The sequence below is a fragment of the Eutrigla gurnardus genome (assembly GCF_963514095.1).
Source record: "Eutrigla gurnardus genome assembly, chromosome: 16".
Lineage (NCBI taxonomy): Eukaryota > Metazoa > Chordata > Actinopteri > Perciformes > Triglidae > Eutrigla > Eutrigla gurnardus.
The window spans coordinates 11,841,701-11,860,379 of record NC_139927.1 but is presented as its reverse complement, the minus strand read 5'-3'; the positions used below and the strand labels follow the sequence as shown (position 1 = coordinate 11,860,379).

At 42.7% G+C, this 18,679-nt stretch overlaps 1 protein-coding gene across 2 annotated transcripts in view; it reads left to right on the top strand.

Moving 5' to 3' along the window:
• fut8b (fucosyltransferase 8b (alpha (1,6) fucosyltransferase)) overlaps positions 1-18,459 on the top strand; it is a 76,865-nt gene extending 58,406 nt beyond the window's left edge. For both annotated transcript variants that reach the window (XM_084030030.1, XM_084030031.1), the window contains exons 6-10: positions 1,768-2,005; positions 7,412-7,658; positions 14,406-14,582; positions 14,831-14,981; positions 16,650-18,459. In XM_084030030.1, the coding sequence (XP_083886156.1) occupies positions 1,768-2,005; positions 7,412-7,658; positions 14,406-14,582; positions 14,831-14,981; positions 16,650-16,988 (1,152 nt within the window). In that variant the 3' untranslated portion in view covers positions 16,989-18,459. The remainder of the gene's footprint in view (positions 1-1,767; positions 2,006-7,411; positions 7,659-14,405; positions 14,583-14,830; positions 14,982-16,649) is intronic.
• Positions 18,460-18,679: the final 220 nt, after the last annotated feature.

Below are 18,679 nucleotides of genomic sequence, written 5' to 3'. Positions count from 1 at the left end.
GTATTCTTCCCTTCAGACTATGTATGATATTGAAGCTATTTATGAGGTGAGGAATGAGAGTGAGACGGAATTGGTGAGAGTGGGGAAAGGAGAATCCGAGAGAATAGAGTGGTAGAACATGGGAGGGGAGAGAGACCGACTCACTGACCCCTCTTAGGGACACAACTCTGGTCCCCAATCAGAGGATACCAAATGATTATGCTGAAGACACTATGGGGAACATTGGAGAGGAGAAACTAAAAGCCAGAGTAGATTAGAGCGGTATCCAGTCCAAAGAACAGATTATGATTTGGCAGTATGTCTTTCTACTGCCACAGATGGAAAGCACAGACAGATCGTTACCAACTACACACTCAGGGGTAGATTTACTAAGACTGGCGCAGTTTACGCTGCGTTTGTTATTGCGAGTTCGCAAACAGCATTTCCTTATTTTCTCGGCATATTTATCAAACCTGACAGCCACCGGGCAAACAGGACATACTCCGCCCTCCAGAGTTAATTAGCACACCTCTAAAAGAGCAATGAATGGGACCGCATGTATCTAACACGGATCTTGAAGCGACAAAAAAGATAAAAAGCACAAAGTGGCGAACCAAGGAAAGGGTAGCGTACAACAGGGCACAGGTGAGGATAAATAGTGGGCAGATTAAATAACAGGTTTGTGTAATCAATAGAATCGGAAAAAAATGATGTCCACCAGCAAGAGACGAACGACCATCGCTGCAGGCATGGTCGGTATTCTGCAGGGGACCTCCGACGCTCCATCCAGACCTGAGACATTTAGACCCGAGACATCCAGACCCGAGACATCCAGACCCGAGACATCCAGACCTGAGACATTTAGACCTGAGACATCCACGTCCACGACCTCACGGCTTCTCAGGGAAAAAAAACAAAAAAACCCGAGCAAACAGTCTCAGATAAACCATTCACTAAAAAATAATAAAGAACACAATAATGGAGTTGTTCCAGTCTGCGTTGATTATTTATTTTCCCACTTTTATTTACACGAAGGAGACCAGACATAACTTGCGGCTCAATATGTATCAACAAGCCACAACCTGAGGGACTGAGCTACACACAGGCACACAGCGTGATGTGATCTATAGCAATGTTATTACAAATGATCCATAACATCGCAAGGCGTGTTGATATTGCATTTATGATATGGTTTTAATTTCTAGCATATTTTATCCTTTTTTTCATGAATATTGTTGATTATTTATGAAAGGTTGTGTATTTCTGAGTGTTCTCAGTTTTTTCATGTTTTTTTATTTTTATTTTTAGACTATTGTAAACAACGTGAAGTGAAATAGATACACTGCATGAACTACATTACGTTGGAGAAACTAACCAGCACAACGGTGTGGCTCATTTTTATGTTTTTAAAGTGTTTAAACAACAATGGGGAAATCAGTCTTTGACTACACAGACAATACTGATGTTATCATAACATATAAAAAAATATATAGAACATCATCAGGACAGGAGAAGAACGAGTTGGAAAAAAGATGGTAAGGAGTGGCTGTCACAGAGGGGGAGAGGAAAGCAAACTGGCTGTTAAAGAGAGAGGCAAACGGAGAAAAGGAGTGAACGGGTGTAAAATTAGAGCGAAGAGGAGTTGGACAGGCAAAGGGAACAAAGAAAACAATATCAGCCATGTGTTATTACAAGTCAGAGAGCAGGGCTTTGAGAGATACAAGAATAAGGTCAAGCAATAAAAAAAAAAAAAAGTTGAAAAATAAAATGCCTTTCTCTCCTCTCCAGAACCCCCCAGACTGCAGTAAGGCGAGAAAGCTGGTGTGCAACATCAATAAGGGCTGCGGGTACGGCTGCCAGCTCCACCACGTCGTCTACTGCTTCATGATCGCTTATGGCACCCAGCGCACGCTCATCCTGGAGTCCCACAACTGGCGCTACGCCCCCGGCGGCTGGGAGACCGTCTTCCTGCCCGTCAGTAACACCTGCACCGACCGCTCCGGGGCCACCACTGGACACTGGTCGGGTAAGCACACGCACCATCACGGGCCACACAAGCCCATAGCCTCAGTGCTGCTCGTCAAACCGCTGTGATTAGTTGCTTAATGATCAAATAACCCACGCTTCTTCTTTTGGTCTATATCTGCTAAAAGATAGAGTGTGCCTGAGCGCTTTTTTTGTGCTGCCACAGCGAAAACAAAGTGCGAATTCCCTGGCTAAGCAAGACTGTGCAATTCCTGTTAGAGCACTTTGGCAGCTCAGCGTAGCAGCAGCAGGTTAATGTTCAAAGGTTTCAGTGCCAAGAAATCCGGTTTCCGGCTGGTCATGGTCAGGCAGAGGAGGTCACTCCTCCTCTGTGTTTGAGAGGCAAGAGGGAGATCAAAGTGTTTCAGAGATTCATGAAACAATCAATGACCAAATCTCGGTATAATTTATGAAATAATTTCTCTCTCCTCTCTCTCCATTATTTTATTGAAATTCTGATTTTAATGCTTCAATGGTGACCCCTGCAGGGCAGGCAAGAGGGGGAAGGGCAGTCCGTGTGAAGTGGTGATGGGGGGCAGAGGAGGACGGGCCCCTGCTGACACTAAGGGTCGGATCTAATATCAATTCAATGCATTTCATTACAATTCATGCCCATTTGTTCTTCTACAAAAATGGTTCTCCAACAGAGGACGTCCTCCCTCACCAATTAACCAGACCACAATATTAACACGTCTTGGTTTCGGTGATTATTCCCAAATTTCATCTTCCGTTCTCTGCTTCTGTAATTGACGTGAGAGTGATGATCGTACAGTAAAGCAATATATTCCTACCATGGATGTGTGATTATAAAAGAGACATGTCAAACATGGTCAGCCATTACTCTCTCGCAAAGATATTTGCATTATTGGTCACTTGTTTGTTCTCAGTCTATTTTCAACCAATATGTTAGCTGTGGAATGACTGGATTCACTGATATGGCTGTAGGTGATTTTTTTTTAATGCATTCTCACCCGTGGCCATCGGGGGGCGACTCATCTGGTTGCAAAAAGAAGTCTAATTTCATGGAAGTCTATGAGAAAATTACCCCAGTTCTTCTCACTTTTATTATCTCAGTAAGAACAAGTAAACGTGAGTTTATGCTCTCAATCACTATGTTTCAAGTCTTCTTCAACACATGATGTGCATTTATGGAAGCTAACTACATACGACGGCCGACGATCGGTGTGCTTGTTTAGGGGGGAAATGCCTCTCCTAACTAACGCCCGGGCAGCAGAATCCTTCATGAATGAGATTGCACATGGGTGGGCGTGATTTTGATATGATTAGTGGATAATCATTCAGTATCGATGTGTTCGCCTCTGTTAAGCTGCCAAAACCAAAGCATTTGTAAATGAAGATCAGTGATGATTTGGTGGTTTTATTACAAGACTATGCCCGCCTCTCTCTCTCTCCCTCTCTTTGTCAGTGCTTTTTTGTTCTCATCACTGCATCCTTTCAGCTCTATATTTTTTCTCGTATCGCTTCATTTGACTTGTGCTCTCCTGGGCTCTCCCTTCTTATCTCCTGCTCTCTTGGCGCCTTCCCCTTTCTTATTCTCCTGCCTTTCATGTGTCCTTTTGCACTATCTAATGTCTTTCTCTGGTGTCTGTCTCACAAACAGCCTCCTATAGGTCCATACATGCCATCTTGCTGCTCACAGCCAACAATCAGCTCGCTGCAAGCACCACTCCCCAGGCCTGTTAGCTTTCTGAATCCTCATCCTGATAAGTCTTGTAAATTGTAGAGGCAATATTTCCTGTTGACCAAGCCAGCTAACAAGCTAGGAATAGCGAATGTATGTGTTCTGTGGTCATCCCTGTTTTGTTAACAGTGCAGGTAAGAAGATTCCTTTGGGCTCTGGCCCACAACGGGATGCTAAATCCTTGGATTGATACGTAGATATGCATTGAATATCTCACTAATTAAGTGATGCCAGTACGATTACAGCGTTTGAATTCCACAGAATTCTGATCTCTTGACAACTAACAATGGCCCCTGAATTTGCAAGTGTTGGTTATCATTTGCCTTTCAGTCTGTGGTCAAACAGTCTTTGTTACCTACTTTGCAAATGACTTGGGATGATAAGGGGTTTTTGCATAGTGCCTGGATGGCAGGGAGGGTTGCACCTTCAGGACTAAAATAATTTTGTTCCACATCCGGTCTGTGTATCTGTATGAGGATACTGCCGCAGGTGTTCTATGCTTAACTCTGTTTGTCTTTTGTTTGCCTTACCTTTTATTATTATGTAATGAAGCAGCTCTACCAGTTTCCACCTTTCCTCATTTATCTTTACATGGTTAGCCCAGTTTCTTTTAAGTGTTTCCCCCAGGACGCGAGTCATTTATAGAAGGCGAGAGAATGCATAGTATACGAAATTCAACGATAGTCATGAAGTCATTATGGGACCTGCTGATTTTCTTCCCTCAAAGGGAAAGTGGGAAAAACAAAAACAATGCAAGGAATTCATTATATAAATACAGTAGTAATAACATACAGGTTACCCATCTATGATTTGCTTTGTGTCCCCCAAAAAGGTTTTCTACAAAACATTTTCCTAATTCAACCAAAGAAGCCAAAGTTCTCAAAGTTCTGTTTTATTAGAAAATGATTATTAGCATTTTGGTTTTAATTTGGAACTTAAAATATCTATTTTATTGTATTATTATGATCTAATGGAATATTGATAAAGAGACAAGGTGGATCAACCACCTTGTCTCTTGGCAATGGATACTGGATACCAGTGCCGATAGTGTACACCTATTTTACAATACTTTTCCTTTTAATACTGTGTTTTAGTATGAAACTACTACTACAAATCTGAACAGACATGCAATAGCAGTGTTTTGTACTTGACAATTTTATATTCTTGGTGCTACAGATTTCTGTCGTTACCAAAAGAGGGTGATTAGTTCCAAACCCAGCCCTTCTGTCTATTAACCCACTGGTGCATGCGGCTGTTTTACTACAACTTTTACTTCCAGTGGACAGCATGAGAGGACTTGAAGCTCCATCTCACAGGCCGGGTATAGGAGACTAAATTCTGAGCACATAAAGGGGGAACTAGTCTTCTTTTGGAACAATGGTCCGTTGATCAAAGAGCTAATTTGCCAAAGAGAGTGTATTCCTTTGAGCTTCTCTGTAGAGATATTACTGCCTTATGAGTGAGTCTGAGAGCAGCGGGGGAAACATAATGTTCCCTGCCATGTAAAGACTGGAACAAGAGTTGTCTAAGTTCATAAACTCTGTCTCAAATCTATTATGAATGGAAGGGCTGCATATTACGTGTCTGGATGGTGTCATTTTTAGTTCTCCAGTTCCATGGCTATGTTAACCTTGTGCAATATTTATTAGGCTCAGTATGCATCATAGGCTTAAAATACAGTGTCGGGATTCTGTGTCAGTGTAGCCCTATATATGCTTTTAAGCCGCATATATACGCGGATGCTTTGGAGTCGAGATGAAATTTAAAAGAGCTTTGTGATCTAATTAAGTAGCCGTGGGAGGCAGACTTGCTGCATCTCTGTACATTTGTGCCAGGAAGTGCAGGCCTCAAAATATGCCCGTTCCCCCTTATGTGAATCATGCCAATGCTGTTATATAAGCAAAGACAAGCCTGGGAATATTTTTCCTGTTCAATATTTAATGCTTCTACCAATTTATATTCAGTTCATGCTCAGGCATACACACACACATAAATTGAAGCCTCTGTTTCTGTCCTTGTTTTTCACGTTTTTTTGTTTGTTTTTTTTATGTACCCTCTCTGTGAAAGGCCATTTTTAATGACTCATTATGCCATCTATTTGGATGTGTGTTTGCAGCTGTATTAGGGGCCTTTCTGTGACAGTTAGAGAAGCTACTTTAGTCTGACAGAACACGGGCCCCAAACTTGTTTTTGTGTAAATCGGGGGTTTACACACACACACACACACACACACACACACACACGCACGGACAAAATAAAACCCTCCTCGGGTTTTAAGACTGAAAGAGAGTGAAGGTTTTGTCTGCCAGGCATATCCCTTCTGGCGCAATGAGATTAGCTGGGGCTCTTTGTGTGTGTGTGTGTGTGTGTGTGTGTGTGTGTGTGTGTGTGTGTGTGTGTGTGTGTGTGTGTGTGTGTGTGTGTGTGTGTGTGTGTGTGTGTGTGTGTGTGTGTGTGTGTGTGTGAGAGAGAGTGTGTGAATGCATATTTCTTTTTATCGTTGTTTGGTGTTGGATGACCTTTTTTTCCTTCAGATCACAAGACTCATGTTCAGGTGTGTGTATTGTCATGTACATTTCTGTTGGCATCTACATGCGTGTTTGCATGCACCTCGGTTCACGCACATCCACGTGTCTTTGCGTATGGACATTTGGCCTTGATGTGCATGGAGGTCTAGCAGTGCGAGACTTTGATCTGTCCAGAGAGGTGACCTTCGTGATCAGCTCTGCTCAACCCTCTGCCCAGAGCTTCTGCCAAGCAGGACTGGGCCTGGAGGGGCCAATGCCAGTCCACCTGCAACCCCTCCAATCTGAGGTCTTGCACCAGCCTCTGGCCATACACAGCCTTGATAGAAAGGAGCTTACCTTGGCCTTTAAGCAAGGACAGGCAAAGAGCAGCTGTCAATCACAAACGCTGGACTCACAGTGTGGGGATTTGTATTCATGCCGCTAACAGAACAGGAATGAATATAATAGGGCAAAAGAATAATGCTGAAATATCTCAATGCATCCCAACGTAATAATTTATTTTGACAGAGTAACATATTGTGTAGTATTTAGTTCAATAAAAAAAGACACTGAAAGGCTCAGTGAACCCTCAGAAGTTAGTCAGTTTTGTCAGTTATTTGATAGAAAGCTACGCTGACAACCTACTGATGTCTCCAAACTCCATATACTTAAAAACGGAAACGGATAAAAGGTGCAAGTTGTCTCATGGAAACAGGTGTCATATCAGAACTGAAAACGAGTCAAATCAGTCTGTGGCTTTCTTAAGCCTACAGACAACCTGTTGCTGATACAAGCTTTGAAGCCCCATCAGTCAGTCAAGTCAAATCTGTGGCACCCTATATCGTTAGAACCTCGGAAACATGAAGTACATCTAAAGAAAATAAAGCACCAATAATTTCAATAATGAATAAGTCATTGTTTATCAACCAAAAATGGTTTCAGCTCTCAAGTGTGAGCATTTGCTGCTTTTCTCTCTATTGTATTATTGTGAATGGAACATCTTTGGGTTTAAGACTGTTGGACTGACAAAAAAGGAGCATTTTGCTTGTGTTTATTACAGATTAAACAATTGATTCATTGACCAAAATGATGAACAAAACCATTTGTAACAGCCCTGAACTGTGCTGTTAAAAATGTTGAGTGTGTGTTTTAATATCAAGTGTCAAATACGAAACATGCTTCTCGTTGGACCATCCAGGAGAGGCCCATGACAAGGACGTCCAGGTCGTAGAGTTGCCAATAGTGGACAGTCTTCACCCTCGGCCCCCTTACCTGCCACTGGCCATCCCCGAGGATCTGGCCCCGCGCCTTCATCGTCTCCACGGTGACCCCTCCGTCTGGTGGGTGTCCCAGTTCGTCAAGTACCTGGTGCGACCACAGACGTGGCTGGAGAAGGAGATCCAGCAGACCACCGCCAAGCTGGGCTTCAAACACCCCATCATCGGGTAAGGAAACGCCGCTATCTCTTCTGAGTGTGTGTGTGTGTGTGTGTGTGTGTGTGTGTGTGTGTGTGTGTTGTCTTCCCTCACAAACACTTCAATAATAATGACTTTTTCTATAACATCTCTACACTAATGTTTACAAAGGGCTTCACAATCAAAGCAAACAGAAGGCATAGAAAGAAAACAAAGACATAGCCATAAGGGCCGTGTTGGAATACAAACAATGCTTCGGGTGAGGTTAACATGAGGTGAATACAATAGTATTAAATGTAACTCAATTGTATGGTTTCGGATTTACACTAATGCAGATGTATTATATACTTTCATGCAAATCAACTTGATCAAAGTCATTTCCTCAGTCTGTTCTTTCTAATAGTGGCTGTATGCTGTGTCTGATTCTGCTTTGTTTCATGTATTAATATCCCCATAAGGGTTTCTGGTGTCTAGTGCCATCCAAGTAATTTAATACTGAAGACCTCCTGATCGGATATTATTGCTGAAGCAATTAAATAGTTGAAAGGTAAACGCATCTCTGACGGATTTTAGAATCAGTCATACCAATTAAAACAAGGAAAGAGAAGCACATACCACAGTTAACGCCTGCATTAAAAATTAAAAGCCTGGCAACTCTTCTTTTATGCTCAGTAGTATTTGTTGATCAAAGGATAAGACTAGCTATATTCTACATTTTTCTTATTGTCAACAAATCCCATGAAAGGGCCAAAAAACAAACAAATCTATATAACCCACTAACAAGTGTTGACTGATATATCTTATTCTTCTTTTCCATAGAGCTCTATTGGCGTCCAAAACTATTAAAACACATCAAGGAGCCAAACTGTTACACTGGATAACATGTTCCTTTATTACAAGGAACGTGGGCACTGTAGTTTATTTTGAGTTGACCCCACAAACACCTGCTGGTGCCATAAATACTCATTAGCATTAATCTTCAGACGAAAATAGTCCCAAATGCTATGTTTACTCCTGTTTGAATAATGTTTTCTAAAAACTACAATGCCTAGCTATTTTAGGACATAATTTAGCCTTTATTTCAAAATTAAACTATATATTTGAGACAGGCTGGAGTCCCACCGACAGGGAAAGTGAAAAAGCACTATGGCTGTACTGACACATTGCTGGTTTCAGTCAATAAGAACAAGACTACAGCCATGCTAGCAGCCATGCTAGCAGCCATGCTAGCAGAGCTACGAGGCTGTACTTGGACACAGCGTTGCTTTGAGCTACATGCTAACATCAGCATGCTAACATGGTCACAATGACAATGCCCACATGCTGATCGTTAGCAGGTGTAATGTTTGCTATGTTCACCATCTTAGTCTGGTGTGTTAGCATACTAACATTTGCCAGTTAGCACTCAAAACAAAACACAGCTGCAGATGAAATGTCATTTGTTTTGCAGGTATTAACGAAAGTACTGAACAATAACACAATTTGACCTTTTGGCAGTTCGACATTTAAGGTTACGGTAACACCAAAATCAGTAGGAGAGGACGGTCTCCACATTCCAACACAATGCACCTCAGTGCTCTGGTATCTCAGTACACCACGTCTAGATATTACTTTTCATGAAAACTTGGCATAAGTGCCAACCCATTCCAAATGTGCCATTATCACGGTTGATTTCAGTCTTTGATATCGCCTTGCCTTTGATTGTGTCTACTTAGTATTCTGCCTCCAGGGATTCTGCTCTCACAGCTTGAGGCTGACTTGGGACTTGTTATGATCCGATATATCCATTATTGTAAAGTATTTATCAGTGTGAAGTGCTCAGTTCCCACGAGGGCCGCTCCTTGTGGGAATGTATGCAGTCACAACACTTTATGCCACTTTTGATTGCTTCTAAGAAATGGGTCGGATGTGTTGAGCTATTTATTTACTCGTTTATTTATATTTTTTTATATCTGCCAGCCTCTTAAATAACTCCACCAGTCTTTGAGCAGCACTTCACACCTGGATCAAATCAGACAGAAATATCCCTATGCCCTATGTTTCAACCTACTTGGCCCAGCATGATTGGGAATGACCATATTAGGACAATGCACGTAATGACTGGGGAGCTGTCAGTCGTGGGAAAGTGTATGAAATGACTTTAAGATACTTTGCTGAGATTGTTTAAAGTTTCTGCACCATCCCGCGAGACTGATTCCACCTGTCTGGTAATGGAAGTAGTTTGAAACAAACGAGTTATATCGTAATGGTTTGTGAAGTCAGCCTGGTTTAGTGCTGTCATCTAACAACATCACTCTCACATCCATATTTTCATACACTCTGTGCTAGCTTCCCGCCCTTCATAACTCTTCTTGTTTCCACCTTCTTCTTTACGTCTTGCTGCAAGCGATCGTCGCTGTTCTTCACTCTTTCTGTCCTGCTCTGCTTCGTTCTCACTCCCTCTTGTAACACTCATATTCTCTCTCTCTCTCTCTCTCTCCCTCTCCCTTGTCAGATGCTCATGTCTTTGGTTTTTACCTCTCCGCCTTTCATCACCCAGGCAACTTCCGTCTCTTTCTCCCCGCTCTTTGACTCTCCTCCCTGTTTTTCCCTCCATTTTATATATATAGAAAAAGAATTCTGTGGCTCATCCCAACTTTTTCAATCTCCACGTTCTCTCTCATCCTCTGATTTGTGATCGTTGCTTCGTCTTCGTTTGTTCATCGTGCTTCGAGATTTTTCACATTTTTATATTGCACACTCACCTCTCCCTCACTTTCCCTGGGCGCCCATCCCTACCCACAATTCTCTTGCTCTCATGGTTTTACACACATCTCTATCACTGTTCTTTGAGTTTCCCACTCCTCCATAGAGTCGTATATACCCCACCCCTTTCTCCCTCCGTATCACTGGGGATAGGCTTATTGAAATGATGTGCTGGGTAGAACAAAGTTTTCATCCTTATTTTTCCCCCGTCCCTTCTCAGCTCTTGATACATCCACTCCACTCTGCACTGATGTTGCAACAAAGTGCCTGTGCACTTCTATCAGCACTGTGGGGGATGTGTGTGTGTGTGTGTGTGTGTGTGTGTGTGTGGGTGTGGGAAAAGTGCGAGGAATTGAATGTGAGATGTAAAAGTGGGGCGGAAAGAGATCCGTAGTGTCAATGCGAGAAAAAGGCAAGATGGGAGGCAGCAGTGGGAGATGCAGGGGTTGATGGAGGGAGTACCAAGAGGAAAGGCAGCTTGTCCCCAGAGCACCCAACAACCGCCAGTCGACCCCCACCAGCTCTGTCACCAACCCCACTCTCTCTCCCCGCCGCTCCCTTAGGACGTGAGCTGCAGGAAGGCTGGAAGCCTCCGACTAACAGCAGCTATCAACAGAGCTCAATCCTGACACCATTTAATGCTTCCTAATGGTAGTAGAGCCCGTCAGAGAGAGAGGGAGTAAAGTAGAGTTACCACTTCTATTGCAGATACCAGAGTAGGCTTATCGCCATGGCAATGTGGCCACCAAGAGATGGATTTACTCCATATATCTTTTGTCATATCTTGGTTCGGTTCTATCATAATATATTGTGTGTGTGTGTGTGTGTGTAGTTATATATATATATATATATATATATATATATATATATTTTATCACAGCATCTCTCTAAGATAAGACAGATAAAATACCTTTAAAAAACAATAATAAGAAAATAATAACAATAGAGAATACAATCAATGTTATAACCATTTCTGAGTTGTCGCTCTTTGCAAGAGAGCGTCAATAAGCTCAACTTTTTTACAGTTTCAGAACAAATATGGGTTTGATTACTATAGTTATGCTTCTGTTGATATGAAAATTAATCAACTGTGGAAACAAGCTGTAAATAAAGTAAACTACAGTTTTATTTATTTACTTTTTTAGCATCTTTGTTGAAATAAGCTTCCTTTCGCGGGTTGTCAGAGTGAACCAAAACGGTTATGTTTGAAGGAAAAACTCCAGATATTTATAATCCAAATGTACAATATATGCTTTTTGCTGCAGATGTTCTGGGGACTTTAATGCTTCTTCGCCCACCATGAGGCATTGTTGCCCTGCTGTGCCAGTACTTTATAAAGAGAGAAATAAATAGGAGTATTGTGGCGGCAGTGTGGGAACGTTCTGGGGAAGGGAGGGAGGAGATGCGTAAGAGCCAGGCAATGCCTCAGCGTGGCCTCTGCTGCTCTGATGGGGAGAGAAAAGGGCAAGATGAAAAGAAAGTTCACAGGAACAAAAAACACTCAACATGAAAGACGTGAGGGAGAGATGGACCCTGACAAAGGAAGCTCGGAGTCAAGACCTCTGTCCCATCAGTGAGACACAGAATAAAAGGCTCTAACACCCCTGCAGTACCTCTTTCTGGGTTTTATTCGACACGTGAATAAAGGATCTATTTCTGTGGCGACCATCCCCAACGATCTGATTGATCACTGGCTGATGGTAGAAATTAGGTACAGCCGGTTTGTTCTCTTTCTCTGAACATCTCTTACTTTCTCTTCTCCTTCCTCTGTGTCAAGAAAGAGTTAGAGGCTTGTGGTTAGAGAAGCTGTCTGGCTCCCTAAAGCAACTGGGAAAACCCTGAATGTTGGAAGTAAAAGAGTAATATTCTTAAAAAGGCTCTTGACCCCAGATGCTCCGTGGTCAGCAGTACACAGCTGAGCGAGCAGCTCCCAGGTGGAACAACGTGAATGTGCAGGAAAAATGTTCACTCAATTTGTGAAAGAAATGTCTGCTTTTTTTTCTCTCTCTCTTAGATTTTTAAAATGGAATTTGCTCCTCAAGGCCAGAAGTCACACAATGCACATGTGGCTGGGTGGTTTTGTAATTGAATAGTTGTGGACTGAATAAAATAGTGTTTCGGCATCCATCAGTTTGAGGGATGCTCCTGTGTCGGGGGAGGAGATGTTTCCATTGCTGCCCATCTTTTGTTCCGTTTACCAGCTGTGCTCCTTTTCCTCACATGTCAGTGACAGCAGTCTGTCGCTGTCCTCGCATACTGCGAGCGATGACGCCCAAAAAATACAGTTATGTTGGGTATTTCTCATCTGTCAAGTTTTCTGTCTCACTCTGTTCTTGAAACTTCCTTTCTCTCTGTCACTTTTTTGCCCCATCATTTGTTGTGTGCGTTTATACCGACAATGGAAAGATTTCCGAGGTATGTCATTCAAGTTAATTTTTACAACACAAGAAAAACTGACTGGGTTAAAACTAGGACTCTCAATAAGGATAAAGAAAATTTGCTGAGCTCACAAATTCCTTATATGAAAATATCTTTCCAGTAGGTGCTGACGTGCTTCTCGATTAAGTAGCTCCAATTATAACCAAAAAAAGAGGTCTGGCTTTGAAGCAAGGCCTTGGATGCAACAAATATATTCATGCAAATAGATCGGCCTTGTAGGAAAGCTGATAGAACATGTGGGTCAAACTAAGTTCGTGAGTATTCTGAAAAAAGGAATTCCCGCAAATATTGATGATCATACTGAGCGATCCATTATTCTAAGATCACAATTGAGAATAGTTGAATCAGGTTGTCTTTCTCTTTTGTGAGGTGTTTGCTGCCTTTTTTAAAAAAGGCCTTGAGTAGAAGGCGTTAGTAGAACAGCTAATAAGCTTGGTGACGCGGCCCAACTTTTAAATGTTTCACCAGTATTTTACATACCGACCTCTGTGAGATTGCAGCTCTTGATCCAATCCATAGCAATTTCCTCAAGAATGTATATGAGAGCTTGTCTCCCTCTATCCTAAAAAATAATTAACACTTCACTAGAAATCACTTATTATATCTTGCCTGTTGCCTTTAAGACTGCGGTAGTGAAGCCTCTATTAAAATGAAGATGAAAACATCCTTAGTAATTAAAGGTCTATATCCAAAAGGCAACAGACTTCTTTAAGAGCAAAGTTCTTGAGAAAGCGGTCTTCAACCAACTCTTTTAAAACTCTCAAGAAAGAAGAAGTGTATTTTAGAGAAGTTCCAAGCAAGCATTTTGCGTTTTGGTGTTGCACAAGGAAGCCGTTTGGTCCCCTGCTATTTTCCTATCTATGCTTCCGTTGGACAAACTATGGACGAGTGGCAATAATTGAAGATTTAACAGAGGAGTCAAAGATACTGTTACGAAAAATTTGTTTGAATGCAGATAAGATGCAACTTTTTCTCGATATCTCACTTTGTAAGATGGGTTTAGATGGGTGCGTTTAATTTGCATGGCTCAGCATTAAACCTGATTATACTTAAAGGTACATGGATGGATCTAATGCCGGGTTCAGGGCCCATGCAAACCAGTTGGACTGTTCCCACAGGACGTGGAGTGCAGGTTCACAGCCAGCTGGTGATCTTCAGTGATAGTTTCAGTCTCTTTTTCTCTACGTGCATGCAAATTATAAATGAAATGTATCATTCTGATAAATGATGCTAAATATATCCCGCTCTTTTAACTCCTCTCCCCTCTCGCCCTGCTGTTCTCCTGGAAGAAATTGTTGAAAGATTCTTGAAGTTTGATGCGCTGCAAAGTCTTGCACCTCATGAATTTTCATTACCTTTCATTACCAATTGTGTCTCAGTTTGTAAGACTAAGTGCACAGCTGCATTCCATTACACACATAGTCTCCACGATAACTGTATTCATACACTCTGCCAGCTTAAGAGCTCGGATGGACAAAACTCAAAACCACAAAAATGATATAAAACCGAGCAAAAAAAGCAGTGAAAAAGAAAGGGAGTGTATCATTGGCAGCAGTTGTCTGTAAGCCTGTCTGTGTGCCTGTCTGTCTGTAGTGTCCATGTGAGGAGGACAGATAAAGTGGGGACGGAGGCGGCTTTCCACCCCATAGAGGAGTACATGCTGCATGTGGAGGAGCAGTTCCAACATCTGGCCAGACGTGTCCACATCGACAAGAAACGAGTTTACCTGGCCACTGATGACCCCTCCCTGCTGCAGGAAGCCAAGACCAAGTTAGTGTGTGTGTGTGTGTGTGTGTGTGTGTGTGTGTGTGTGTGTGTGTGTGTGTGTGTGTGTGTGTGTGTGTGTGTGTGTGTGTGTGTGTGTGTGTGTGTGTGTGTGTGTGTGTGTGTGTGTGTGTGTGTGTGTGTGTTGGTGCCCATGGTGACCAACGGGAATGTGAGAGTATGTTTTTTCTCTGTGTCTCATCATATTTATTGTACCTTCCCTTGTCTCCGTCTGACTTTTTTGTCCCTTCCAGGTATCCAGAGTACGAGTTCATCAGTGATAACTCCATCTCGTGGTCTGCAGGCCTTCACAACCGCTACACGGAGAACTCGCTCAGAGGAGTCATCCTGGACATCCACTTCCTGTCCCAGACCGACTTCCTGGTCTGCACCTTCTCTTCGCAGGTCAGTCCACTTTTTTTTTTAGTCAATTTGATTTGTATATAGCCCCAAATCACATCTGCACAGCATGCAACACCCACAAAAACCACATGGCGCCCTCTCCGCCATGTAACCTAGAAAGCTACCCAAACACACGAGGAGCAATCTCAAACGCATCCATCACACCGACATGCGAACAAACAAACAGACAGAGACGGAGAGAGACAGAAAGCGGTGCTTGTGGGACACAAACAACCGGGTTATTGAGAAGCTTAATGTCATTATCCTTGTCAGCAGGACTGCTAGGCTTAAATAATTCATTGAGTCTGAGACCAGACTCCCCCCCAGCCATATATTGAAAGAATAAGCAATTAAGTGAAAGTGAATGGCAAAAAGATGAGTTTTGAATTGGGATTTAAAGGCGTCCACAGAATCAGACTGTCCAGAGGATGGGGGTGGGATAGGAAAAGGCCCTGTATTGAGAGAGCAGAGAGTCCTGATTGGAGTATAAGGTTCAGGACTAGACAGGTAAGAGAGCGCTTGCTAGTAGACACGGAAGCATGGAAGTGGAATAAATTAATGTTTGGATACATAGAAGAATGATTCCCCAAAGACATCCATAACATGTTTCTGTGTGGATGTAAATTACATGTAAAAATAAATAAAACACAAGGTCCAGTTTACTGTAGATGGATCTTTCACACACATCTCATGACCTTTGTCATCAGTGGATAGAGATCAATTGTCATGGAGATGGTTTATTGGTTATCACATGACCGAAGTGCGACAATCTGTTGTCACATATTCGAACCTCCCTGCTTGGTCAGGTGATAGCAATTCAAGCGTTGCCATGAAAACAGAGCTGATGAAAGCCACAAGATGTACATGAAATCTCTAGAATTTTTCTCGTGAGTGGACCTTATTCATAAATTGTGTTAGTCAAACTGCTGTTAAGATAAATAATTTACTTTCAAGCTCCTAATGTTTTTGTTGTTGCATTAAACATGAAGAATCAGAATAAATCAAAGCCGTTCATGAAGAAGAAGAAGAACCAAGTAACAGAGATAATCCTTAATTAATAGCTCACTTAAAAACAAAAATATCTTGATTACATTATTGATTATGAACGGGGCTTTGGACAAACAGAATTATGTCAAACTACACGGTTTTGTGTTAAAATGACCAGTTAGAGCTGCAGGAAATGCAGTCGTCTCACATGACATGTCCAGTTTGTCACGAGGAACCAGAACCTCTCCGATGTTCACATTCATGTGATTGTCAACAGCCTCATCTTCCCATTTCCACTCGTGCCATTCAAAGCCCATTTAGTATGACTTTGACATTACAATCGCATTTCTCATCCATTATTCTGATCATCTCGGCTGCTAAAGTGTTGTTTTATAGAGAGTGGACGGGCTTCCTTCCAGACCTAAAAATAAAGCGTGAGCCTCATCTTCCCCATTCACACTTGTTTAATAGTCCATAGCAAGGATCTGACTGAAATGAGTCACTTGTTACATTTTATCCCTCTTTTACCACGGCAGAAATAAAAAAAACTGTATGTCTTCGAGTGAGAGGTCCTTTTGTTCCCATACCAGCATGTTCCCTTGCCTCTACAGCTTTGTTATGAAGCCGAGTACATGCACATTTATAGATGTAAGAAAATAATCCCCGCTTCTTTTTCGGTCCCAGGTCTGCCGTGTGGCCTACGAGATTATGCAGACGCTGCATCCGGACGCTTCCTCCTTCTTCTATTCCCTGGATGACATCTACTACTTTGGAGGTCAGAACGCCCACAACCAGATCGCCATCTACCCCCACCAGCCGCGCAACAGCGAGGACATTCCCCTGGAGCCCGGGGACGTGATCGGCGTGGCCGGCAACCACTGGGACGGATACTCCAAAGGCATCAACCGCAAACTGGGCCGCACTGGCCTCTACCCTTCCTACAAGGTCAAAGAGAAAATCGAGACTGTGAAGTACCCGACGTACCCCGAGGCAGACAAACTGCTCAACTCTCAAAAGAAGTAGAAGAAGAAATGAAAAAAAAAATAAAAGAGGAGAAGGAGTGAGGAGGAACACGCCGACTCCGATTCCAGGGAAGGAGGCTGCTTTTGTACAGAAGAGAGGGGCGTACTTAGTGCGCTAAGCTGGGAAGAAAAGAAAAAGCCTGTACCCAGGGGTGATAGGAATGAGAATGCACTCTTGCGTGTTTATGAGAGCGCGCGTGCTTGCGTGCAAGTGTGTGTGTGTGTGTGTGTGTGTGTGTGTGTGTGTGTGTGTGTGTGTGTGTGAGCGAACGTGTGTGTGCACTTGTGTAAATGCCTGTGCATATGTCAGGAAGACTTGCACCCTACCACTACTCCCCCTGCCCGACGCTCCGACGTCGGGTCTGTAGAGATGTAGACATGAACATTGATTTTAACTAAAGCAAGAAAACAATTAAAATCTACACAACTGACCGAGCTCGCTCTCCCGAGACAAGACTGGGACTACTGTAAGACTCGCACACCCCCCGAGTGAGCTTCGAATCAATGACTGAAGAAGAAAAAGAGAAAAAAAAAAGATGACAAACTGGAAAAAAAAGTGTTTTGATTTTTATTTAAATCTTTTTCAGTGGTTTTGGTTCTATTCTTGCCTTTTCTTCCTTTTTCTCCTGTTTTCTTTTGTTTGTTTACTGAATGTACTGTATCCTCTTCTTGCCACTGAATCCCCCCCCTCCTCCTTCCTTCTCCACTCACTCTGCTTCCTCCATCTTGTCTCTACATGTGCAATTAATTTTAAAAAATACCATATTGTGCTTTTATCAAGTGTTTTTAACGGTCTTAATTTGGAGCGTATGGGGCTTGTGCATTGTATACTGTACAGTGTGTGTGTGTGTGTGGGTGTGTGGATGGCGGTGTGCGTGATCAAGCGTGCCTGTGTGTGCTGTTTAAGTCTCCGGGGCCAACTCGCGACCTGGTGCCTGGTTAATGGTGAGCAGTGTGTGTTTTATTTCTGGCTTTTTCCTCCCGACTGAATAGTGTTTGTGCGGCCGGCAGGAGACTGGCAGTGACGCTGGGGGACTGTCCTCAGCAATCCTCCCCCCCCCCCCCCAGCACTTGGAACAATGGTGAACTCCAGTCAATCCGCTGGTGACCTCTAGTGAACAATGGTAAGATTATGTGGAGTATGGTGAACTCATGGTGCACACACACACACAGACACAGGAGCCGTCCCGAGGCTCACCAAAAGAAGCACTCCACTGAGATAATGTCCTTTTTTTCGGCATCTCTGCTGTCTCTTCTGTCCATCTTGTTTTGTTTTGTTGTTGTTTTTTTGTTTTGTTTTTTACTTTTAACATTGCTGTTTTAAAATAAATGAGAAAAATATGCTCAAAAATGATAATGCTATGTCATATCAAACTCAGAGTCCCCATCATGAAGGCTATTTTTGTTTTTCATAACTTATGTTCTTGGGCATTGTCTTTGATAACCACAGATCGAATAAACTTGAGAAACCAGCACTGCATTTTTTTCTCCTCCTCCCCCCTCCTCCTCCCTTTTCGTCTGATTCTGTTCACCATCTGCTCCTCCATCTCTTAAACCGGCGACACCTGCTCGTTCAATCAGGCTGAACACGCGTCAGCCACTTTACACACATTCTAAACTGGGAATCAAGGCTCTCTCTTTTTTAATATATATTTAAAGAGTTCATTTCCTGAAGGGTATCCAACTATTTTT